This window comes from Loxodonta africana, chromosome 5 (genome assembly GCF_030014295.1).
Source record: "Loxodonta africana isolate mLoxAfr1 chromosome 5, mLoxAfr1.hap2, whole genome shotgun sequence".
In the NCBI taxonomy this organism is placed as follows: Eukaryota; Metazoa; Chordata; class Mammalia; order Proboscidea; family Elephantidae; genus Loxodonta; species Loxodonta africana.
In genome coordinates, this window is record NC_087346.1 from 65,987,361 (window position 1) to 66,013,050 (window position 25,690).

General features: G+C 37.7%; 2 protein-coding genes across 12 annotated transcripts in view; one reads left to right on the forward strand and one right to left on the reverse strand.

Moving 5' to 3' along the window:
- Positions 1–9,781, forward strand: part of SLC10A6 (solute carrier family 10 member 6) — a 39,781-nt gene extending 30,000 nt beyond the window's left edge. Inside the window, exons 4-6 of the mRNA XM_003414192.3 lie at positions 1,017–1,192; positions 7,784–7,941; positions 9,207–9,781. Of these exons, the coding sequence (XP_003414240.1) occupies positions 1,017–1,192; positions 7,784–7,941; positions 9,207–9,418 (546 nt within the window). The 3' untranslated portion in view covers positions 9,419–9,781. The remainder of the gene's footprint in view (positions 1–1,016; positions 1,193–7,783; positions 7,942–9,206) is intronic.
- A 994-nt stretch (positions 9,782–10,775) lies between these two features.
- PTPN13 (protein tyrosine phosphatase non-receptor type 13) overlaps positions 10,776–25,690 on the reverse strand; it is a 278,545-nt gene continuing 263,630 nt past the window's right edge. For all 11 annotated transcript variants that reach the window (XM_064285603.1, XM_064285600.1, XM_064285598.1 and 8 more), the window contains 5 exons: positions 25,188–25,278; positions 23,145–23,482; positions 21,170–21,385; positions 20,055–20,117; positions 10,776–18,083 (listed from right to left, as the gene is read on the reverse strand). In XM_064285603.1, coding sequence (XP_064141673.1) covers positions 17,988–18,083; positions 20,055–20,117; positions 21,170–21,385; positions 23,145–23,482; positions 25,188–25,278 — 804 coding nt within the window. In that variant the 3' untranslated portion in view covers positions 10,776–17,987. The remainder of the gene's footprint in view (positions 18,084–20,054; positions 20,118–21,169; positions 21,386–23,144; positions 23,483–25,187; positions 25,279–25,690) is intronic.

Genomic DNA, 25,690 nt, shown 5'->3' on the forward strand with positions numbered 1-25,690 from the left:
TTATCAGGAGGGATCTCAGATGTATGTAGCAGTGTGGGGGTACTTATTGTCAGATTTCTTTTGTTTCACAATTCTGTCCTATTTATGAAAAACTCAGCTACCCAATCCTTCGGGCCACATTCCCTACCTGTAGGGAAAAAAGTCCTAATTATAAAGAACTTAGATTTGTTTACCACTCCATCAATTTTTAGTGTTTTAGTTTCCTGGTGCTGCTGTAATAGAAATGCCTCAAGTGGATGGCTTTAAAGAACAGAAATTAATTTTCTCAGTTCAGGAGGCTAGAAGTCTGAATTCAGGGTGTGGGTCCAGGAGGAGGTCCTTCTTTTTCTGTTTCAACTTCTAAACCAAAAAGCCAAACCCACTATCATAGAGTTGATTCCAACTCATAGCAACCCTATACAACAGTGTCCCGTAGGGTTTCCAAAGCTGTAAATCTTTATGGAAGCAGACTGCCACATCTTTCTCCTGCAAAGCAGCTGGTGGATTTAAACCGGGGACATTTCAGTTATCAGTGCAGCCCTTTAACCACTATGCCACCGGGGCTCTTCCATTTCAATTTCTAGTAGCCTGGCTTCCTAGGCTTGTAAATTCAACTGCCTCCCTTGTTGTCAGTCTTTCCTCCTGTGTCTTTGTGTCTATGTTGGTCTTTATATAACTCTGAAGTTGTTAGGTTTAGGGACCACCCTACACTGATGAGTTGATTGCATTAAATTAGATTGCATTATGAAAACTGATTACATTAGATTAGACTATATCCACAGGTATAGGGTTTAGGTTTCCAGTACATATTTTGGGGGGACACAATTCACTCCATAACATCTACCTTAGCCAAGTCACTCAATCTGGAACTCAGGTTCCTCCTCTGTACAGTGAGATTGGATTAGATGGTCTCCAAGCCCTCTCTTTGTCCTAAAATTTATAGATGTCAAGCCTTTTAGTGCAGTGATGGGCTTTATTTGCATCATAGAGGGAAAAGATCATGATGTTTACATGTACTTTTTTTTGGTTTGCTTTAGATTGGGGCCATTGTTGGTGGGGCCCTCCTTGTGGTGGTTGCAGTTGCTGGTGTGGTGCTGTCTAAAGGAGCCTGGAATTCAGACTTCGCCCTTCTGGTCGTCAGTTTCATCTTTCCTTTGATTGGCCATCTCGCGGGCTTTCTGCTGGCACTTCTTACCCAGCAGTCTTGGCAGAGGTACATTTAAATTATTCATATGCTTTTTCGAGGAAGATAAATTAAACATAGTGCCACTGGCAAGCTTTGCTGCCTGGCTGTATCAGAGGACAAAAAGAGTTTTGCTGTAAATTGTGGATGGAACAGGACAACTCAGCATAAAGAGGGTAAACAGATCATAATTTATGTAAACTAAATTGCCAAATTGATGGGAATTGAAATCTGTGAAATGAGGCTCAAGGTGTTTACACCACTTCTTAAAATCTGGACTCATTTTTCTTCTTATTCTAGTAATTAAACAGAAGACGTGAAATGGTTTCATTAAATATAGAGATCGTTCTATAGCATGGATATTCTGTGGCATGGCATAAGAGATTAAGCCTTTATCTAGTGTTTGTGCTAAATATTTAAAAATGTGCTAATCATAAGAAACAAGAGAAAGAAGGCAAACTTGAGAAACAGGGTAGGAATTTGTCTTAAATATTATCATTACAAGTTGAGGTATATAATTTAAAAATAATGTAAAATATTAAAAATGATAATACCCCATGCTGGTATACCTATAACGAGATTAGTGAGTCTTACAACCATGGTGGGAACATAAATTGGTATAAACTCTCTGCAAGGCCAATGTATTGTTGTAGCAATAGCCTTATAAATATTTATAGCTGTTACTGCAGTGACTTCACTTTTAGAAATCTGTCCTAAAGTTAGCACTATCAGATACACATGAATACTGAAGTGCTAAGATGTTAATTACAGTTTTATTTATAAATATAAAAAAATGGAAACAATTTAAATACCTAACAACACGGAGATATTTAATTCATGATGTGTTTATATGACGAAATATGATGCATCAGTTTTAATGATTCTGGAAAGTATCCAAGAGAAAGAGATAAATTTAAATTAAAAAAGAACAATATAGCAAAACTGGATTGCCATTTGCTGAAAAATGAAACAGGATCCATACCTCACACCACACAGAAAAATAAACTCAAAATTGATCAAAGACCTAAAATTTAAACCTAAAACTATAAAGTTTCTGGAAGATAACATAAGGCCAAAGCTAGGGGTCTTAATTTATGTGATAAATACACTATAAAATATAACTAAAGATACACAAGCAACAGAAGATAAACTAGATAACTGGAACCACCTAAAAATTAAGTATTTATGCTGATCAAAAGACTTCACCAAAAGCGTAAAAAGAGAACCTATGCACTGGGAAAAAAATTTTGGAACAACACATCTGACAAGGGTCTAATCTCTCAAATATATAGAAAACTTCAACAACTCTACAAAAAAGACAATCCAATCAAAAACTGGCCAAAGGATATGAACAGACACTTCACCAAAGAAGACATTCTGGTGGCTAACAAACACATGAAGAGATGCTTGCAATCATTAGCCATTATGGAGATGCAAATCAAAGCTACAATAATATCTCATCCCTGTAAAAATGGCACTCATCAAAAAAACAGAAAACAACTAATGCTGGCAAGATTGTGGGGAGACTGGAACTCATACACTGTTGGTGGGACTGTAAAATGGTACAACCACTATGGAAAATGGTATGGCACTTCCTCAAAAAGCTAGAAATACCATATGATTCAGCAATCCCATTCCTAGGACTATATCCTAGAGAAATAGGAGCTGTAACACGAATAGACATATGCACACCCATGTTCATTGCAGCATTATTCACAATAACAAAAAGATGGAAACAACGTAAGTGTCTATCAATGGTTGAATGGATAAACAAATGTAGTACACACATACAGTGGACTACTATGCAATGATAAAGAACCATGATGAATCTGCAAAGCATCTCATAACACACATGAATCTGGAGGACATTATGCTGAGTGAAATAAGTCAATCACGAAAGGGCAAATATTCTATGATGTTGTTGTTTAGGTGCTGTTGAGTTGGTTCCAATTCATAGTGACCTTATGTACAACAGAACAAAACACTGTCTGGTCCCGTGCCATCCCCACAATCGTTGCTATGCTTGAGCTCATTGTTGCAGCCACTGTGTCAATCCATCTTATGGAGGGTCTTCTTTTTTGCTGACCCTCTACTTTACCAATTATGATGTCCTTCTCTAGGGACTAGTCCCTCCTGATAACATGTGCAAAGTATGTGAGACAAAATCTTGCCGTCCTTGCTTCTAAGGTGTGGTATTGTAGGATACCGATTCTATAAAAAGCCAAGAATAGACACACAGAAAACAGTTGTCTTTGATGGTTATGCGGGATGGGAAAGGGAGGGAGAATCACTTAGTAGATGCATGTTAATTTTGGTGACGGAAAAAGCACTATACAATATGTGGAAAGTCAGAAAAATGTGACCAGGTAAATGAAAACACTGAGAAGTATGTGAGAGTAAAGACAACTACGGTGAATACTATAACATATGTAACTCTGCAGCAACAGTAATAACAACCAAAAATCTGTGAGTGGTTACATAGGTAGATATGTATGCTATATAGGTGTGGGAGGGGGTATGGGAGCGCATGTGCGTGCATATACAGGTGCTGGGCGTTTGTATATACATATTTGTACGTGCTGCATATATATTCATACATATAATAGAGAACATAGGGGACACAGTTATGGAAACTTCTTAGACATACCCAAACACCTCATGGGACTGAGTTACTGGGCTTGAAGGCCAAGGATTCTAGTCTTGGGGAACATCTAGGGCAATTGTCATAACAAAGTTCATAATGTTCTACATCCTAGTTTGGTGAGTAGTGCCTGGTGTCTTAAAAGTTTGCAAGTGGCTATCTAAGATACAACTATGGGTTTCTTTCCATCTGGAGTAAAGGAGAATGGAAGAAACTGTCATGGATTGAATTATGTCCCCCAGAAATATCTGTCAGTTTAGCTGGGCCATGAGTCCCAGTATTGTGTGACTATCCACCATTTTATGTGATTTTCCTACGTGGTGTAAATCATATCACTATGATGAAATGAGATGGATTAGTGGTAGTTATACTGATGAGATATACAAGATTAGATAGTGTCTTAAGTCAATCTCTTTAAGATACAAAAGACAGAAACAAGCAGAGAGACAGGGGACCTCATACTACCAGGAAAAGAAGTGCTAGGAGTAGAGCAGATCCTTTGGACCTAAGGTTCCTGCACCGAGATGCTCCCAGACCAAGGGAAGACTGATGCATCACAAGGACCTTCCTCTAGAGCTGACAGAGACAGAAAGCCTTCTCCTGGAGCCGGTGCCCTGAATTCGGACTTTTAGCCTACTGGACTGTAGGAAATTAAATTCTCTTTGTTAAAGCCATCCACTGTGGTATTTCGGTTATAGCAGCACTAGATGACTAAGACAGACACCAAAGACTCAAGGAAGAAATTAGTCCATAGTACTAATGGGCCACATGAACCACATCCTCCTCTAGCCTGAGACCAGAACTAAGTGGTTCTCGGCCACCACTATGGAGTGCTCTGACCAATAGAAGGTCCTGGTTAGAATGGGAGAAAAAAGTGGAACAAAACTCAAATTCACAAAAAAGATCAGACTTACAGGACTGACAGAGTACAGAGGAATCCCTGAGACTACCGCCGTTAAAAAAAAACCCAGTGTCCTTAGACACCCTTTTAACCTGGAACCGAAGCCACTCCTAGAGGTCACCTTTTAGCCAAATAATAGATTGGCTTCTAAAATACCAGAAAGATGTTTACTTGGGTTTTATTGGCTATGCAAAGGAATTCAACTGTGTGGATCATAACAAATTATGGATAACATTATGAAGAATAGGACTTTCAGAACACTTAATTGTGGTCATGAGGAATCTGCACATGGATCAAGAGGCAGTTGTTCGAGGAGAACAAGGGGGTACTGAGTGGCTTAAAGTCTGGAAAGTCGGTCATCAGGGTTGTATCCTTTCACCATACTTATTCAGTCTGTATGCTGAGCAAATAATTTGAGATGCTGAGCAAATAATTTGAGATGCTGAGCAAATAATTTGAGATGCTGAGCAAATAATTTGAGAAGCTGGACTATACGAAGAAGAACGGGACATCAGGATTGAAGGAAGAGTCATTAACAACCTGCGTTATTCAGATGACAACCTTCCTTGCTGAAATTGAAGAGGACTTGAAGCACTTACTGATGAAGATCAAAGACCACAGCCTTCAGTATGGATTATACTTAGACACAAAGAAAACGAAAATCCTCACAACTGGACCAATAAGCAACATCATGATAAAGGAAAAAAAGTTTGAAGTCGTCAAGGGTTTTATTTTACTTGGATCCACAATCAACACCCATGAAACCAGGAGTCAAGAAATCAAAAGACACACTGCATTTGGGTAAATCTGCTGTAAAAGACCTCTTTAAATTGTTGAAAAGCAAAGATGTCACCTTGAAGACTAAGATGTGCCTGACCCAAGCCATGGTACTTTCAATTGCTTCATATGCATGTGAAAGCTGGACAAGAATAAGAAGAATCAACGCCTTTGAATTATGGTATTGGTGAAAAATATTAACTATACCATGGACTATTGACTCGACGGCACTAGGTTACTAGGTTACCAAAAGAATGAACAAATCCATCTTGGAAGAAGTACAACCAGAATGCTCCTTAGAAGCAAGGATGGTGAGACTTCGTCTCACATACTTTGGACTTGTTATCAGGAGGGTTCAGTCCCTGGAGAAGGACATGATGCTTGGTAGAGCAGAGGGTCAGTGAAGAAGAGGAAGACCCCCAATGAGATGGACTGACACAGTAGCAACAACAATGGGCTCAAGCATAGCAATGACTGTGAGGATAGCACAGGACCGGGCAGTGTTTCATTCTGTTGTACGTAGGGTCACTATGAGTCGGAACCAACTCAACAGCACCTAACAACATAAAATAAACAAGAACACCTGTGGGGAACGTGTTCCTTAAAACAATCAACTATATGAGACCAAATAGGCAACATTTGCCCAAAAGCAAAGATGAAAAGGCAAAGGGGGCAGGGAAATCGGAGGGATGGAAATGGAGAAGGCAGGGTGGAAATGGCAAGAGTGCCGACATATTGTGGGGACAGCAACTAATGTCACAGAGCAATTTGTGTGTGAATTGTGGAATGGGAAACTGATTTGCTGCATAAGGTTTCACCAAAAACTCAATAAAATGTTAAGAAAAGAATAATATAAAAAGTATACATTTTGATTCCAGTTCTGTAAAAGAAAGCAAAAAAATTCTGTGCATAGAAAAATACTGGAAGGAATACACTATATGGTAATGTTTAATTTTGGGTAGTAGAATTAAGGATAATTGTAGTTTCTTAAAGATTTTTTCTGTTACATTTTCTAAGTTTTTCACAATGAATGGGCACTACTTTTAAAATCAGAAAAGAATTATTAAAGAAAAGTAAACTATGCAATTGAATTCTGAAAGTGGAGGTTGGGAAAATTTTAACAGGCTTTACGCTACTTCCAGTCCACCTGGGGAACATTCAGGATTATAGTAAGCACTAGCCAAAGTCCCACCTAGTTTATCACATCTACTTCTTATTACAGCCCTGACAGGTAGGTACTATCACTACTCTTATTCTTCAGGTGAGCAAACTCTTCAGAGAAGTAACTTGATCAAATTCACAGAGAGTGTGGAGTTAGGATTTGAGCTTAGGTTTGTTTCTTAAGTCAATAATTAGAAACAGCCTGCTGACTGGTTGAAATATAATTTGGACCTTGTTTTTGTTGTTGGAATTGGACCTAGAGAGAAAGTATTCCTGTGGTAAAACGCAGTCAGCAGTCTTGTCTTTTTCATACCTGACATCTTGGGAAAGATCAGGATTGAGATATTTGCATTTGCTTTGTGAATGGTTGGTGTAGTGAGGATGAGCTTTGTAGTTTGACCGTATCAAGTTATTGGTCAGGGCTCTGGAAGAAAAAGTGTGGTCAGAACAAAGCACAGCAAGCAACAGAGTAAGAGTAGAAATAAGATAAGAGCCACAGAATGTGCCCTGTACCAGTACTGATATTTTCAGCCCACATTACACACCCTTGTTAGTTACCTCCCTGTTCCAAACCAGCTTGCACATAGATGTCGGCTTATCTTCCGAAGCATCTCTTTCATCGCTTCACTTCCATGTGTAAAAACCTGCCAAGGCTCTCATTATAAACTGGAGACAAATAAAACTGCTTAACCAAGCCCCAGGGTCCGGCTCTTTTCTTCCCCTTTCTCCCTCCTTTTTCTTTTTCAAATGAAATTTATTTCATTTTCTAAACCTAAAAAAAGAAAAACAATAAAATATACAAGTAGAATGTAGAAAAACGATTACCAAACTCTTTAAGCAAAGACAACCATGGTAGACATTTGGATTTCATTTAGTTTAGTGTTTTTTTGTTGTTGTTGCTTGTTTTCAAGCATTGTGTTGTTACTGAAGCCTTTCTTGCATGTGTATCTTTTCTTTACAGCCGGATTCGTAGGGCAGGATTCTTAGGGGCTCCTTCTCTAAGAATAGGTACAGCAAATAATTAGTGAATGAATCAATATTTAATGACCTAAACTGGTAAGTTTTGCTATACACTGATTAAGAGAAAACGTAGAATAGTCCTTATTGCTACCGTGTAACTCTTGAGAATTTTCATTGGTAGGTGCAGGACTATTTCTTTGGAAACTGGAGCTCAGAATATTCAGATGTGTCTCACCATGCTCCAGTTATCTTTCACTGCTGAGCAACTGATCCAGATGTTTAACTTCCCGTTGGCCTATGGGCTCTTCCAACTGGTGGATGGATTTCTCATTATCGCAGGTGGGTGGAGCACCCATTCAGAAGACTTGACTGAAAATTTGCCAACTCAATTTACTGACTCCTTTTTGAATCCAAACTTGTGAGTGCTGCCAACGTAATACATTTTTAACCTGACATTTACAGGGAAAATAAAGAACAGAAACAGAATCCTTTTCCAAAGTAGGCGTTTCAAAGATAGCTATAAAAGCCATGTGAATGAGCTTATAAAACACACATCCTTCACAGAAACCAATGCACCATCAAAACTTAGATTCCAGAGCTTGACAAAGTCTCCATGAGCAATCATTGATCTCAAAAATGGCATTTATTAAACATATGTGTTTGCTATTTGGAATGTTTCATCATGAGCTTCCAATTTTCCCAAATGCCAAGTTACTTCACAATGTTTCTATAAGTAAGACTCATGATGAACAGTTGAGAAATATTTTTCAAATATGAAATACAATATCTCTATGCTTATCCATAAAGTAAAACACACATTTTGAAGTTCAGTTTTTATGAAGGTTCACAGAAGGTTATTTACTTATTTATCTTGGGCCATTGCATATGGTTACTATCATCAGGGAAAAGGCTCTGAGCAATGCTCTATGGTACTGATACAACAATCGATATAAGGAATGCTACAGAATAGTTGGGAAGCCCTGGTAGCACAGTGGTTAAGAGCTATGGCTGCTAACCAAAAGGTTGGAAGTTCGAATCCACCAGGTGCTCCTTGGAAACTCTATGGGGGCAGTTCTACTCTGTCCTATAGGGTCGCTATGAGTCGGAATCGACTTGGCGGCCGTAGGTTTTTGGTTTATAGAATAGTTGACTCAGAGTCTAATTTTCCCACAAGATAAGAGAAACTCTATAAGGAAAACTCTTGGTCTTAGATCCAAGTTTTAATTCTTTCTCACGGTGAGCCTGTGAAGGAAAGGACATGCCTATCTTATTTCTAGCTACATCGCAGCACTCTGGACTGTGATACAGCAGGCATTCCACAAGGGTTTGCTGACTGGCTGAGTGACTGATTCAATGAATGAATAAATGAATGAGCTGTCAGTGACCTGATGAATGAGTCTCAATCACGAATGGTCCATTCCAGAGAGAAAAAGCCATTCTGAAACACCAAATCATTTTGTTACTTAATTTTCTGTTTATTCCCTTTATTTTCTCTTCTGTGTTTATACATGTATGACTCAAACTCCCAAACGATGGACAACTACATACTAAAATTATAGTCTTTGCTAAAATGATGCCTAATAATTGTATGTTTTAACATCTAGCATATCAGATATACAAGAGGAGACTGAAGAACAAACATAGAAATAAGAGCCCTGGTTGTGCAGAAGCCTGCCATAAGAAAACCACTTCTCCAAAAGAGACCAATACTTTCTTGGAGGTGAATGAAGAAACCAGTGCAACTCCTGGGCCGTCAGGGGCAGTGGATCTCCACAGGGCTCTTAAGCCAACTGGCCACATCTCTTCATATGACTAGTAGGGACTTGCTGGTCCCCTGGCTTCTTCAGAGGCCAGGAAAACGGTGCAGAGCTGATGCATGAATCCTAGTAGCAGGGCCTGTGTGAATATTTGAGTGTCAGATGTTGGGATATTTATATTTTTGTGTGGATGTGAATTGTGATAGGATCCCTTTTTGAAAACGTATTCTACCCCTTTCCAGAGAGTTCTTTTGGGGGCGTTTACACAACACATTCACGAGGTGCTGTCTGTGTTCTCGTCTTCCCAGGCAGTAAATCATGCCTGGCAATACCAAAAACCCAAACCAAACCCACTGCCGTCGAGTCGATTCTGACTCATAGCAATAGGTAATACCCATGGTTATGTGAAGCCATCCTATAATGTCTATTTTAATCTGACAAGGGTTTCTGTGCAGGGGAGATGTCAGCTCATACTGCAAGACAAGGACGGAGTCTGGTTCCACATGATTGTTTGACTTTGCAGGTCCTTTGGAGCACTGGGACATACGGCTCAGATCTTACATAAAGCCCTTTGCCCAAATAATTGTTCTTCTTTAAGGGCTTGACTATTTTTTTTTTTTTAATTTTTAATAATTTATTTCTTGTTGTTGAGAATACATACAGCAGAACACACCAATTCAACAGTTTTTACATGTATAATTCAGTGACATTTATTACATTCAAGTTGTGCAACCACTCTCACCCTTCTTTTCTGAGTTGTCCCTCCACTATTAACATAATCTTACTGCCCCCTAAATTTCCTATCTAATCTTCTGAGTTGCTGTTGTCATTTTGATCCCATATGGATAGATCTTAAAAGAGCACAATGCTTAAGGCAGACATTCTTTACTTGTTAAGCTAAATTCTTGGTTGGTTTTAAGAAGACTTCAGGGGATAGTCTAAAGAACTATCAACCCGTTCAATTTTTGGTTTAAAGTTTAATGATTATCTCAGGGCAATAGTTTCGGGGGATCAGCCAGCCTCCATGGTTCCAGAAAATCTAGATTCATGAAAAATTTGAAATTCTGTTCTGCATTTCTCCGCTTTTGATCAGGATTCTTCTACAGAATCTTTGACTACCATTTTTGATTACAACTGTGATACAAGTTGGGAGGGAATTTAAAGAACATGTGTTATTAGTTTGCTATGAGTTGGAATTGACTAGATGGCAACAGATGAGCTCTTAATCACTGCACATACGTGTATCATTTTATAAAAACTGGGATCACTCCATATGTACTGTTTTGTAAGTCACTTCAAAACATGTTATGGAACATCTTTCCATATTAGTATGCTTTGACCTACCTCATTCTTTAGTACAGTGGCTACTTAGAAGTATTCTATAGCATGGAAGTACTGTAATTTATTTAACCAGTCTTTGTCATGGACACATAGATAGCTTTCAGTTTATTGGTATTATAATGCTGCTACAAACACCCTTCCACTTGTGCAGACTTTTTTGTAGAATCACCTCTTAAGAGTCGATTTGCTGGGCCAACTGCGCACTGAAATGTTGGACAGATTGCTCTCTAGCAACGTTGAACAGCAGTGCATAAGAGGGCCTAGCTTTCCACAGTCTCACCAGTCTAAAGAACTATCAACCCGTTCAGTGTTTGAAACTGACTTGTGAAAACATCTCATTAAAAATTACATTTAAAAATTAGTAGTGAGACTGAGCACTTTTCATCATCACATGCCTACTCATGTCTTTTGCTTGCTTTTCTAATTGTATTTTTTCCTTTTTGATTAACAGATTTTACTACATTGTGGACAGTGACCCTTTGTCCTAACCCTTTGCTAACATTTTACTTACCCTGTCTTTTACCTTTTGTTTTTCTGTACAGAAGTTTTATATTTTTTACATATTCAGCTTTATTAGTCTTGTTGTTTAAAAAATGCTTTTTGACCCTCATATCTATTAAATATTAGAATATTTATATTTTTGGCTGGATTGCAAATTTTTCCATTTGAAAATGTATTTGACTTTCTTTGGGGGTTTACACAACATGTTTACTAGCCGCTGTGTGTTGTTCTTGTAAATAATGAAGTAAATTACGCTTGGGAGTAGATAAGACCCTTTGTTCCTCCCTGTTCTGACATTATTAAAAATAATTTCTCATGTATTTTTCTAACATTTTTATGGACTAAATATGTACATGTTTAATCTATTTCAAATTTATTTTTGTGTATGGCATGCTAAGAACATAATATTTTAATAATTATCCCAGTATCATATATGGAGAATCCTCTTTTCTTTAGTGATTTGAAATGACACCTTATTCACGTAACTTCTTATATAATGTATTTTTGTTGGGACCTTATTTAGTTCCATTTTCTATTATTTGTAAATTTTGAAATGTGTGAGAAAGTGCATCGTATGATGTGTGTGAAACTGCAAGTACATTTTTATTTTGGAAATATTCTGAAGAACTTGTGGTTAATATAAATAATCACAACAAATATTTTGTGGCGTTTTCACAATAATTAAGCAGGCAGTTGTGGTAGCATGAAAAAGCCCCACTGAGCCTTGCAGTCACAGTACTCTTGATACGGACAAGAGCGATGCGCATTTGTGATGTGATTTATTCTCAACTGTTGCTTTACTACTTGGGGATTTCCATTTATCCATTTGATAAATATTTATTGAGAACTAGTCTGTGCTATATACAGGCACATGAGACATACAATAGTAACAAAGTAGACAGGGTTCCTGCCCTCACGGAGTTTATAGTCTACCGGGGAATCGATCACTGTAATGTACGTGGTCAGTAGAGTTGTGAATTCATCGATTCGCAGGCCAAAAATGAACGTTACCATGAGTTTTAAAAAGTCCATGCAAAGAGAATTTCTAAATTGTTTCTCTACTTAGGTACCTAACACAAAATGGTAAAGTCCAGCTCTCTGCTCTGAAAGCAATAAGGATGGCTGGTATCTACCACAGTCAGGGCATTCCCAGGATGAGGGGCAGGTCTATAAAAGGCCATCCTTTAAGACAGAAACAACAAAAATCAGTGTAAGGTTTTGAAAGTGGTCAATTCAGAAGACTTCCATCTCCAGAGATGATTTATAAATGTGTTACTGAGAGAACTGGAGATAGTCAAACTGTCCAAGAGACCACAATTATTAGGATAAAGAATGTAACCTAAAAAGCTCCAGTTGAATAGATAGTATTCTAACTGACCTTAATAATAATGAGTTAATAAAAGCTGGGGCCTATATGAAATTCAGAAGAGATGGCGCCAGGGCAATAATGTTAAGTTGAATGATTCCAGCACTGTGTCTGGAAAAGAGCCAGATGGAGAGTTGAGACAGCATAGTATAGTGGAAAGAACAAGGGCCTCTGGAGTTATGGATGGAAGTCAGCCAGATCTGCCACTGAATCCTAGTTCTGCCATGTATTATTTGCGCAAACTTTGGCAAGTGACAACCTCTCTGGAGCTCAGTTTCTTGTTTTAAAAAGAATAAGATACTCAATCCTAAATGCACTGTAAAGTATGTAACATGAATATACTTGGTACAATGCACCAGAGGTGGTCAATAAGTGTTCTGTATCCTTCCCTTTTCTTATGCAGTCACAAATACTACCCCTAGTGTAGAAAAGGTAATTCAGCCTCACTCAGTTTAGTAAATCACATCATCAAGAATATATGGTTTCCTTTTCCTACCCTCTAAGCAACCTTCGGAAACCCTGGTGGCATAGTGGTTAAGTGCTACAGCTGCTAACCAAGAGGTTGGCAGTTCACATCCGCCAGGCGCTCCTTGGAAACTCTATGGGGCAGTTCTACTCTGTCCTACAGGGTCACTATGAGTCGGAATCGACTCGACGGCAGTGGGTAAGCAACCTTCTGATCGGCCTTTGCTTGTACTTTACCTGGCAGGAGGAGGGCTCCTGTCTGAATGTCCAGGCTTACTGTACTCATTTTGCTAGATATAGTTCCCTGTAAGCTAATAAACTGGCAATACGGTTTTTACCAGTGTCCTGAGAGTTAGCTTAGCATGAATTTCTAGAATATTCCTAATTTTGAGTGAATTGGTGGTACAGCGGTTAATAGCTCATCTGTTAACCAAGAGATCGGCAGTTGTTCCTTGGAAGCTCTATGGGGCAGTTCTATCCTATACTATAGTGTTGCTATGAGTCAGAATTAACTCTACAGAAATGAGTTTGATTTTTATGATAAAAAATAATATTTTTAAGCTACAAACTGTAGACTTCTTTAAAATACTTCCCATCCGTGAATCTCTTTTAAACAGTTACAAATTCAGATACTTCTTAAGATCGGAAAGATTTTTGTATGCTTTATCTACAAAATATTTATTTTATTTTTGGTGAAAACATGCCCAACAATACATAAACCTATTCAACAATTTCTACATATACAATTCAGTGACATGGATTACATTCTTCAAGTTATGCAAACATTCTTACTATCCATTTCCAAATTATTCCACCACCATTTACAGAAACTCGCTGCCACTTCAATTTCTGAACTAAACTTTTGAGTAAAAAAAAAAAAGGTGTGGTCAATTTGATCACATATAGATAATTTTTGAAAAGCACAATGCCCAAGGCAAACATTCCTTACTAATTAAGCTTAACTATTGTTTGGTTTAAAGATGACTTTAGGGGTTAGTTTCAGTTTAAAGATTACCTCAAGGCAATAGTTTCAAGGGGTCATCCAACTTCAATGACTCCAGAAAGTCTAAATTTCATGAAAAATCGAGATTCTGTTCCACATTTTTACCCCTTTTGATAGTATTCTTCTATAGAATCTTTGATGTAAATGTTCAGTAATGGTAGCCAGGCACCATCCAGTTCTTGTCTAGTCTCATGGCAAAAGATGCAATTGTTTGTGGAACCAATCAGACATGCATTCCAGTTCCTTCTCCAATTCCTGGCTCTCCTGCTACTGCTGCTACTCAAGGTAAATAGAGGCCAAATAAATCAGAAATATCTTAAATGAATGACACAGTGCTAGCTACTAAGAAAGGGTAAGAACTGTGGTAGAATTGGAAAGGGATACACAATGCTTACTGCAACCAAATATCCACTGACACCTTTGTCCTTATTTACAGAACCAATATTTTGTTCAGAACAGCAATGTGCCCAGCTAAAAATGACTTTCTTGAAGCTAGAGGTAGCCATGTGACACAGTTCTTGCTAATAAGATAGAAGTGGAAATTTGCTCATGATTTCTGGGAAATTTTGCTTTCACACCCTAGGCACTGACCGACCCTTCCTTCTTGTCACTTCCTCCTATTTCCTTTCTGGAATGCGGATGCAACGGCTAGAGCAAAAGGCCAGGATAATTGTAGAGTTGCTCACATTCTTGAGCTGTAGAGTTAATCACAGGAACTGCCTACTTCTGAACTTGTATTTTCAAGGAAAGAAAATAAATCTCTAATTTGTTTACGCTCCTGTTTGGTTGTTTTTTGGTTACTTGCAGTTAAATGAAATCCTTAACTGATATGTTAAAATTTAAATTGGCTTTAAAATATGATGCAGTTCAAACCACAATGTCTGTCAAAATTATCTTTACCATAACAAAGAACCTTGAATATTCTGAATTAGGCAAAATGGGAACACATTCTCTCACTATGTATAGACTAGAAGATAGCTGCAGCTGAGCTGTTCTTTTGATTTCTGGGCTTACCATACTACATTTAGATAACTAGTCATTTTAAAATCAAGATACCTGAGAGGCTATCTAGAAACCACAGGTGTAAAAAAAAAAAATCTAATTTTTTTCAACAACCATGATAATTCATCTCCACCCAATGGCATCTACCAAAGTTTTGTTTTGGGGATAAAATTGTTTCTAATTCTGCAATACTAAGGACTATATTAGGATACTATTTTTTAAGAATATGCAACTTCAGCTCAGCTTTATACATATGTTTCATCAAAACTTGTGCTTCCCTTTCTATAGCATAGAGTTGTCATAATCTACGTTTTCCAGCTTCCCTGTACTCAGGGGTTATTTGACCAGTTCTTGAAGATGAATGTGAGTACCAGTGATGTGCTTTGCTTCCAGGCTTGTCCCATAAAAACTCCATTCCTTTCTGCCTAGGGGAATGGAGGTGATTCCCAGGATGACTTTGGAAGCTATGTGTTGATAAGAAAACCTCCATCAGCCTGGGTTCCTCAAAACTGAGGGAAGGAGAGCTGCTCTGCTGAGCTGTTCATCTGTCCAGAACTGTGCTTGAGTCATTGTATGTTTTGGGTATATATTTTATAGCACTTAGTTAACTAGGAGGGGCCAGTTCCTGGAGAAGGACATCATGCTTGGTAAAGTAGAGGGTCAGTGAAAAAGACGAACACTTTCAATGAGTTGAATTGACACAGTGGCTGCAACAATGGGCTCAAGCACAGCAAAGATTGTGCGGATGGCACAGGACCAGGCAGTATGTCATGCTGTTGTACATGAGGTTGCTATGAATTGGAACTGACCTGATGGCACCTAACAACAGTTAATTAAAAAGGCACCACTCAATTGCTCACAGAAAGGTTGGTGGTTGGGGTCCACCCAGAAGTGCCTTATAAGAAAAGTCTAGCTATCTCCTTCTGAATGATCAGACACTGAACACTCTGGAGTGCAGTTCTGCTCTGACACACATGGGGTCCCCATGAGCTGGACTTGATGGCAACTGGTTTTTTTTTTAAGCTAATTAATACAATGTGTGTTAAGAGCTGAGCTGTATTTGTTCATATTTGATACGTGAGTGCTCTATGTGCTACCCCAGCCCCGTGGGGCTTGCCTTCCTTTGTAACCAGAGTGGCTCTAGCAAATAGCTTACACCATTCCACGGCAGGAGAGCCAGATCCCAGATGAGGACAGTAACATGTTTACTATATTAAAGTTTCCATTCAAGGCTTGTAAACCTAAACCGGCGTTTTCTTCCCAGTTTCCATTTCCAAACTACATTCTTTGCAGGAAAAGCATCCTTTCCTAGCTTTCCCCTCTCCCATTTATGTTGACCTCAGAGGGAAGCTAATTATCTCCAGCTGCACTGGCTTCTAAAGCCTGCTTGCCTGCTTTCACATGCCTATGACAGGAAAACAAGGCCTCTTAATTCCCACAAACTTAGAACAGAGATTTCCAAACACTTTTTAAAACAGTGGAACCCTTTTTCAATCGAAATCTTAAGCTACAGCCCAATATATACAAACTGTTGATTGAAGAAGGAATGGTGGTGGTGATATTTCTTGCCAGATTTTGAGTTGCTTCTGAGGTAAGGTTCAAACCTGTTACCAGGTGGGGAGTCAAACACAGCATAGTAGAGCTTTACATGTTTACTGATACTGCCTTTTACCCCCAAATATCCTCAGATACTCAGGAATAGGTTCCAGCGAATCACTTAGATAATATCAGAAATTCAAGTCAACTAGCTCAGACTTGGTGCAATTCAATGAGGGTGGGCCATGTGGTCTCCTGGGTCTTGGAACGGTGCCACATGGGGCTGAATGCAGGAAGCTCTTTGAGGCTGATCTCTTTTTCTTTCTGTTTGGCAGAACCAAATATAAACCAAATAGTGTTTTCTTTGATTACTCCTTGGTCAGCTGAGATATCCTGAGTATCACCATGACCAGGATTTGAAAACATTCTGACTTACTTATCAGCTAGGCACAGTAAACTGGCACCACTGACAGGTGCAGAAGGAAGGGAGACTAACTCTGAACTACTGTTGCCAGTATATGCCCGTCACACCAGACCCTGATGAAGATCTAACGAGGTTTCTGACAACATTCCTGGTCCCTGTGGCTGACAGGACTGTGACCAACTGGGAAGACGGGAAGCTGGTCCAGAAGTTCCTGCCTTCACAGGGGCAGAAGTGTTCTTAAAAACAATGCCAGACAGCCTGCAATGGGGGAAGGTTTCAACAGGTCTTCCTCTTTTAGGTGGCATAGGGGGCAGATTTAAAACCAGTAACACACTGAAAATGTGGGCGTGCACACATTTTTGGCTGGCTCACGTTTTAAGGTGTATTTTTATTTACAAAGTGAGATGATACATCAGTTACAAACAGATATCTGATAACTCCATTTTCATGAAAAAGCATATAAATATATTACAGGAAATTCTATATAGTAAACATTAGAAATTGATATAATAAAAATTTGCTACTTTATTCTATGCCAATATTGTTGTCACTTAAAGCTTAAATACTGGTTTCAAGTATCCCCTATAAAATAGCTCTACTTTATTAAAATACTGAAAAAGAATTTTATTATAAACAAGATTGGTGCATTACAAATACTCAGAGTGTTCTCGTAACCATGTCCACTATGATCAAATGCTGTCTTAATCATCCCTAAAGTCTCTAAACCAAAAAGCAGTTTAATAAACTGCATTGTTTAGTTAGTGTTAAAAAACTTTTAATAATTATCAGAGGTTAAAGTAGCTGTAAAAATACAGCATGTCAACATTACTTACTGTTATGAAGATTGTCCCTCTAAGGAAGAGGAGAACAAGCATAATAGTATTGGGTGGACTCACCCAGCCATCTTTATTTTAAGTGGAGAGCGGCAGTCTTTTGGAGGTTTAGGAGAAAAACGGGAAGGCTTCCTTCCAGAAGGTTTCTCTTTTCATGTCATTTCAGAGGCTGCTGCTGCTCTTTCTGCTCTTCTTCAGCTTGAAGACGTGTCAGAACGTAAAGGATAACTTGATAGCAGAAAATGTATTGATCCTATGGCAACAACAACAACAAAAAGACTTTAAGTTATATAATGTGAATATTGTATACTGTCACACCACTATAGAAAGTGATGTTTGAGGAGTTTTGAAAATATGGAAAATTTTTATTTTATGATGATTGTAAGAAGATATAGATTTGTGCATAGGGTTATCAAAATGTAACTATAGTTGAATTTCATTTAAAATAGTGCATGTGTGTCTCTACGTACCTGTGCTTAGAATAAGGAATGTAAGAACACTTCCTAAAACACTAACTACTCTTTAGCAGCAGAAGGTCCAGTGATCTTTTTGTTCATCTGTAATTTAATGTTTCCACATGTTCATCCTTTACTCTTTCTCTCACACCACGTACAATCCATCAGCAAACTCACTTCACACAGTGCCTTCTTCTCACTGGGTCCACAGCTACCACCCTGGTCTTGGCCACTACTGCCTGCTGCCTAACTGGCCTCCCTACTTCTAACCTTGTCCCCTCTCCCCAAATCAGGTCTCATTTTAACACAACAGCCAGAGTATCCTTTAAAATGTGAGTCAGATCACATCACCCCATGCTCACAATTCTGTGATGGCTCCCAGTGCACTTAGAGGAAAGCCCAAACCTCGGCCTCCTCCCTTCCCTCTGGCCTATCCTCCCTGGCTGCAGCCCAGCCGTGGTGCCATGACCATTCTTGAGCACACACAAGACTCTCCCACTTTGGACTTCCCCGCAGATGGTTCACTCTGCCTGAAAGGCTCCTGCTCCAGGTATCTCATGACTCCCTCCTTCACATCTTCCCTTGAGTGTTACTTTCTCAATGGCACCACCTTATTTCAAATAGCACTCCAAACCAGCTGTGACTGATCCCTCGTACCCTACCCTTTTCTCCAAAGCACTTGTCACCTTCAAAGATTCTATAGATCTGCTCATTTAATGTGTTTATTATCTGCCTTCCTTATCACCACCTTGCTAGAATGTAAGTTCCCTAGACCAGAGATCTTTGTTTCTTCACTGATGTGCTCCAAGCACCTAAAAGAGTGCCTGGCACAAAGCAGACACTCAATAAACATCTGCTGAATGAACAGATGAATTAATGAACTATCTAGGTCTAAAGGACTGTTTATGTAGATCAATGTGTTTTCTTTACTTAAAAAATTGGAGTATAAATCAGCTAATATTTAGGAGACTTAAATTACGATAAAAATATATGACGGGAAAATAGGCAAATTCTAAATTTTAAGACAGTGAGGTTTTATATTCTTTAAGAGATACAGAAATGTGAATTTTTAGAAGCGTGATAATACCTTCCACATTCCCCTACCCCTCAATGCACACAACCAGAAAGGATAGCAGAACTACTCAGTGAAGACATACTCAAAGCAATGCAACCCCTTTAAAGGGCACAACTCTGTAAGCCACTGGGTGACATAACCCATGGTTGGATTTCAGGTAAGATCAAATTAGAGGATAAATGGATCCCCCCCTCCCCCACACGAGTGCCTTCTCCAAGTTAAGCAACTCAGTCTGCCTTCCTGTCAACACTGCTGAATCTGTTCACTTTCAGGGAATTTTTACGTGGATTCCAACTGCCAACTTTACTTTAGCAATCCAGTGCAAACCATTTGTGCCACCCAGGGTGCACCTCTTTTGCAGACTGGAAATGAGGAAGGGATGTCACCAATTATAGGGTAACACGTACCACCCCCACCTCTCATCATGTCACCTTTCTCTGTAATCTATTCAGTGCACATGTTACATTTCTTCATTTTTAAAAAATAAAGATATTTTAAAAAGATAGCCTAGAAATATTTTTTTTTCTGAATTAGCCCTCATACTTTGGAAAAAAATGCCCCTTATTACAATAAATGTTTGGTTTTATGCTTTAACATGGAAACCCTCCAAAAAGAGAAAATAGGTTTAACAGAAACTTTTAAAACATTACAATTTTTATAAAATCCTCATTAGAAGGCACCAATCAAGACTCACCTCAGTTTGAACCATTCCGTGTCTTTGAAGTCTCATGCAGCGTACTAGGTCAGAGATGTCAAACTGCCAAAGTAACGAGAATGTGTATTACATAAAAAATGTAATCAAATCTGAACCCCAAAGGGCTTATGAAGAATTTTGTACCCCACTTTCTTTCTCTGACTAGTAGCCTTGGGAAACTATCTTGGACAAAATGAGTTGGTGAATTAACTTTACCATCATTTCATACTCTTATTTATAATTTTTCTAAGAATCAGGGCAGGTTATTCTATGTGAAAGCCCTCAACAGAAATTCTTTTATCTCTGAAACCTGATTAATTAAAATACCACAATTACAAAACAATAAACCATTTCTCCTACACTTTGCTTTACAGAAAAAAAGTCTCGATCCTTTAATCTGAGCTGATATTTAACAGTTTGAAGTAAGGGAGAAATAGATGATTTGGTTTTATACTGCTTAAAATTACTGTAGTAGATACAATAGAGTGTGAGGTGCAAGATAGAACTATTTTAACTAAATTCTTTAAGAGAATGATTTTAATTACATGTCATATATTCTAGCATTGTACGTAGGGTTTATACTAATTTAGGTTCACGAGTAATATTATACTTAAAAAAAATATTATACTAAACCTTGTTTTTATCGTAAAAAAATCTTTTTGAGAGTAACTGTTTATAGACTATTTAACATTAATTTGTATAACAAAGTCTTTTCTTATCTATTGTTAGCAATAACAAAAAAAAATACAAGCTTTTCATTTAAAAAATACTTCAGCATTTCAATATTTCTAGCCCTAAAAGAATAACAATACTGACTTTATGGATGCATAAAGGCTATAAAGGTTAAACTACAACACTGGTTAAGGGGCTTTTGAGTACACAGTTTTTTTTTTTTAAAGTAAAATATAAATTTGAAGTATTACTTTTTCTTTATTATGGTCCATGGAGTTTTGAATAACAAAGTTTAATAAATACAGCTCTATTTATTAAGAAAATTAAGTCATTCATACAAACTGGTAAATACAAAATACCCAAGATCCCAGCACATTATTAAAATATTGGGTTCCAACATTATTTTTGGTCAAATGCTTGTGTAGCCTATGTCTTGTACTCACTTCAAGATCTTGACTGATTAACCCTAGGACCACATCTATGCATATCAGGGTCCCTGAACGTCCGATGCCGGCGCTGCAGTGAGTGATGATTGGGCCTGAGTTACGAATGTGTCTCATGTAAGAGATAAAGGTGAGCAGGTCATCTGGCTGAGAAGGTGTATCGTGGTCTGGCCAGGCAGTGAAATTCAGGTGAGAAATATGTCGCACCTCTCCGGTCTGAAATTTCACAACAGAATAAGTAGGTAAAGGCATTCTCTATTGTTCACATATAATTGGCTCTTAATTTTATTTTGTCCTTTCCAATTTTGACTTGTGGATTTTGAAAATGGAGGAGACAAAGAGACCCCATTTAGCAACACATCTAGGACCTTTACCAAGAAGGTTGTTAGAGCCACATTTTAAATATTAGTGATAACTCCTTTTTGAAAGCTCTGAAAATAAACCCCAATTCAAAACTTATTCTATCCCCAATAAAAGTCGGAGTCATTGCTATGGCCTGTAAGTCCTACAGAACTGGTCCAGTTACCTCTGAGATCTAACCCCCCACCTTCTCAACCCTGCAGTCACTTTACTCCAGCCACAATGATCTCTTTGTGGTCCTTTAAATGCACTGGGGACACTTCAATCTCAGGGTCTTTGTACTTGATTTTCTTTCTGACTGAAATGTTTTCCCCCAGGTATCACTCCCTGGCTCACTCCTCAACTCTTTTCCCCAAATGCTACCTTCCCAGACCTTCCTTGACTCCCTGTTTAAAATTACAGCACGCCTCTCACACTTCCCTAGCCAACTGCCCTTCTCTGCTTTATTTTTTTCACAGCACTTATCAACACCAGAATCTCCTCATTTAAAAGTAAGCTCCATGAAGTCAGGGATTTTGTTTGTGTTGTTAACTGCTGAATCCCTCGAGCTTATAACGGGGCCTGAACTCTACAAACACGTGCTGATTAAATGAGTAAATCATTTGAGGAAGTCTGAACAATTGTGCTAGCCTATGTAATGAGTAAAAAACAAACCAAATCTGTTGCCTTCAAGTTGATTCTGACTCATAGTGACCCTATAGGACAAAGTAGAACTGCCCATAGGGTTTCCAAGGAGTGGCTGGTAGATTCGAACTGCCAGCCTTTTGGCTAGCAGCTGAACTCTTAACCACTGCACCACTAGTGCTCCGAGTAATGAATAAAAAAAAAAAAAATTTTTTTTATGAATAGGCTGGTATAAATAAATAAGGAGGTAAAATCTTTAATTCTTAGTTAAATCAGATATCAAAAATCATGACTCCAACAGAATTAAGTCAATATGCCTTGCTTCTATGAAAGTAGTATCACTTTTTTGTTTGTTTGTTTAATTAAGCTATAGGAAACATATTACTCACACCCATGTGGAATTACTGAAGGAAGGGTTACTGGGTGAGGAAGTTTGGAGATGAGGAAATAGGAGCAACTTTATGTGCCTGCTCATCTAATTTTTTTTGCTTATCTAATTCAAGGTAAATGCATTAGGTGACTGCTGCAGGACCTGTATGAATGACAATTGTTTATGCTACACTTGTCCATGTATTCTAAATATGATGTTAAGCTACCCTTATGAAGAAATGCCTTCTACTTAGAAATCTCTTTAAACAGTTTTAATGAGTCTACTTAGAGGTTTGACCTTAAGCAAGTTTTCAGCAGTAGCTTCTGAGCCATTTTGTGCTATCACTAAGTAGAGGATAATGGACAGTCATATTAAAAGTTTCATTTTCATTTTAATACAGTATATACTGAAGGAAACTTTTGAGCAGAATCATGAAGGGAGGGGATTACATTTAAAATTTACACTAGGTAAAAAAGAATAGTGACATTAGTTCCATTGAAATGAGAACCAAGAAATCACCGGCTTTTATCTAGAAATACACTGATGAAATCATGGTAAGAGTCCAGGCCTGGATTCCAGCTAGGATACAAGCCTTAGTAAACAAAGATTTAATTCGCTTACCTGAATATCTTCTAGGGTCATTGCCCTCACGACAAAGCCCTTCAGCTGCTGCATTCTCACAAGAGCCAGCCGAAGCCTGTCACTGACCATTGTCGTTTTGCCTAGGGTATTAGGCCAATAGCGCTGGCATTTGATTTTTTCACCTTCTACTTCCTGGGTCATCATGGCTATCACTGTGGATTTTTGTTCCCAAATCATCTGCCAGAAATCTCCAACAGTTGTTGGGAGAGGTCCTTGGCAGGCAATGTAAACAAACTCTTCTTTCCCCACTGAGATTTTAATGAAGCTGGCATTGATATATCCACCTTCGTCTCCAAGTGGCACTCTTGTAGCATCATCTGTGAATTCCCCACCATAAAACAGTCATCTGTATCATGTATTTTTAAATAAGAGTCTTATAAATAGCTTAAATCAAAGATCATGAGGAATTCCTCTTAACCATAGATGAGATCACAAACACACATTTTAACAGAGGTATGTTTTCAACTTGTAATGCAGCTAAATTATTTTGTATTTATTCTTTTCATGCATGTTAGAGTATATCTAAGGTATCAGCTTAGTGAGTTTGACATATGGAATTTGATATTTACGTATAGATTAGGCTGAAGGAACTAAAATTCATAAATACATTTAGAACTTCTTAATAAGTAATTAGAAAAATAAACAACTGTGCTACTTCTTTTCCATCTTAGCGATCATGACAGTAATAACAGTACTGACTGATAATGCCAAAAAATCTTTTTTATAGAACACAAAAAGGCAGCTCACTTTATTCTCCAGGTATATAGGCCTTTGTCTATGTCTAATTGTAGTGAAAATATAATTTTTGAAACCAGGCTGTCCCAGTGAAAAGTGTATATAAAGCCATCTTTTACCGAGATCGCACAGTTAATGGTTTGTCCAAGAAAATAAATTTGTACGTATTTGCTAGAATTAACTTGACAGCAACTAACAACAACAACAGCATACATTAGAAGAAGTCATTTCTATTTCAAATATTTATACATTTAACTGGTAATTATTCTGATTACAAAATTGAAACTTTTTAATTGTAAGTTTCAAAATCCTCTGTCAATTGCCCTTCAGCTACTTGACCACTCGTGGAAACAAATCCACTCATTTGGAATTTATGGCTTGTCCCATTCTGACCGTGAGATACTGGTCAGGTCATTATTTCTGCCTGAAATAATTCCCACCTACGTTATGCCAAGCCATGGTCTATTCCTTTTTTTAAATGCTAAGATTCACTTCTTACAGGAAGCTTTCCAAAATGAATTTTGTGTCTTCTATCTTGATTAAGAAAATTCAATTGCATTTTTATTTATTGTATAATTTGTTATTATTGGTTCTTTTCTTTATCTTTGGATTTATGACTTCAGGGTAAACATAGGGTTAGTATGTCACTTTGTAATCCAATGTGCTAATATATGTAAATGTGGCAGGTAATTACTATAAGAAGTTGCCAGGTTAGTATTTTGGCTATATACATATATTTATAAAATTACACTGGTAGTTGGTGAACATGGGTAACAATAACTGCTGTTATTTCCTTCCGGTATCTGAAATGATTAAAAGTATAGTACAACCTGGTGGTTCCACTGTAGTCATATACAGGCATGTAGCTAATATGTACTATAACATTTCTCTAAACTTAAAAATGAGTGAAATAAATTGATGTTGGTTTTAACATGAGTCTGATAAATTACTCACTGAGAAGCCAATTCATATTTTGAAAAAGACTTTAAAATTACTAGTTTAGCATCACTGATTAATTTGAATACTAGCCTAATAAAATTTAGGAATGCCTGAAGAAATATTTAAGATTCCTCTAATTGGATTTTAGAATATATAGAAAATCGAAAAGGGATTTCGCATTGTGTATTTCTTACTGAACAAACAAAACTTATTTGTTGCTGAATTCACATTGACTCTGAATGTGTGTGTGCTTATGTGAGAGATAGATGGGGAAACGAGCATAAAGGTTTTAAGTTAGTTCAAATTATATTGAGCAAACATTCAACTGGAAGCTAAACTGGAACTTACAGGGAAGAATATTTTTATATCTGTTCTTCTTTCTATTTTCCTTAGTTTGTCCAATTAGACACTGATCCAAAGGTTTTAATTCTTGAAGAGACTGTAAGCAAAAACGGAAATAAAGTTAAATTTGTTGAGATAATAATTCAGTAGTAACTGGATATGGTTTAAATGTGCAGGGGGCAAGATAAATAAACCTAAAATCCCAATACTGATTTGGTAAACCAGTTGTTAAAATACATTGTTATAAGTTTCTTTAATGTGTTGGGGTCAACTAACTTTGTGAGATAACATTTTGCATATTAATTTTTTTAAATAATATTTTATTTTATTGTGTTTTCAGTAAAGTGTATAGAGCAAATTAGGTTCCCATTTGAGATTACTTACATTTTTCACAATGTGTCAACATTCTCTTTAATTGTTTTCGGGTTGTTCCATTCCCAGTGCTCTACTTTCCCTGCACCCTTATCTTTTCATCTTTGCTTTAGAGTAATTGTTGACCTTTTGGTCTC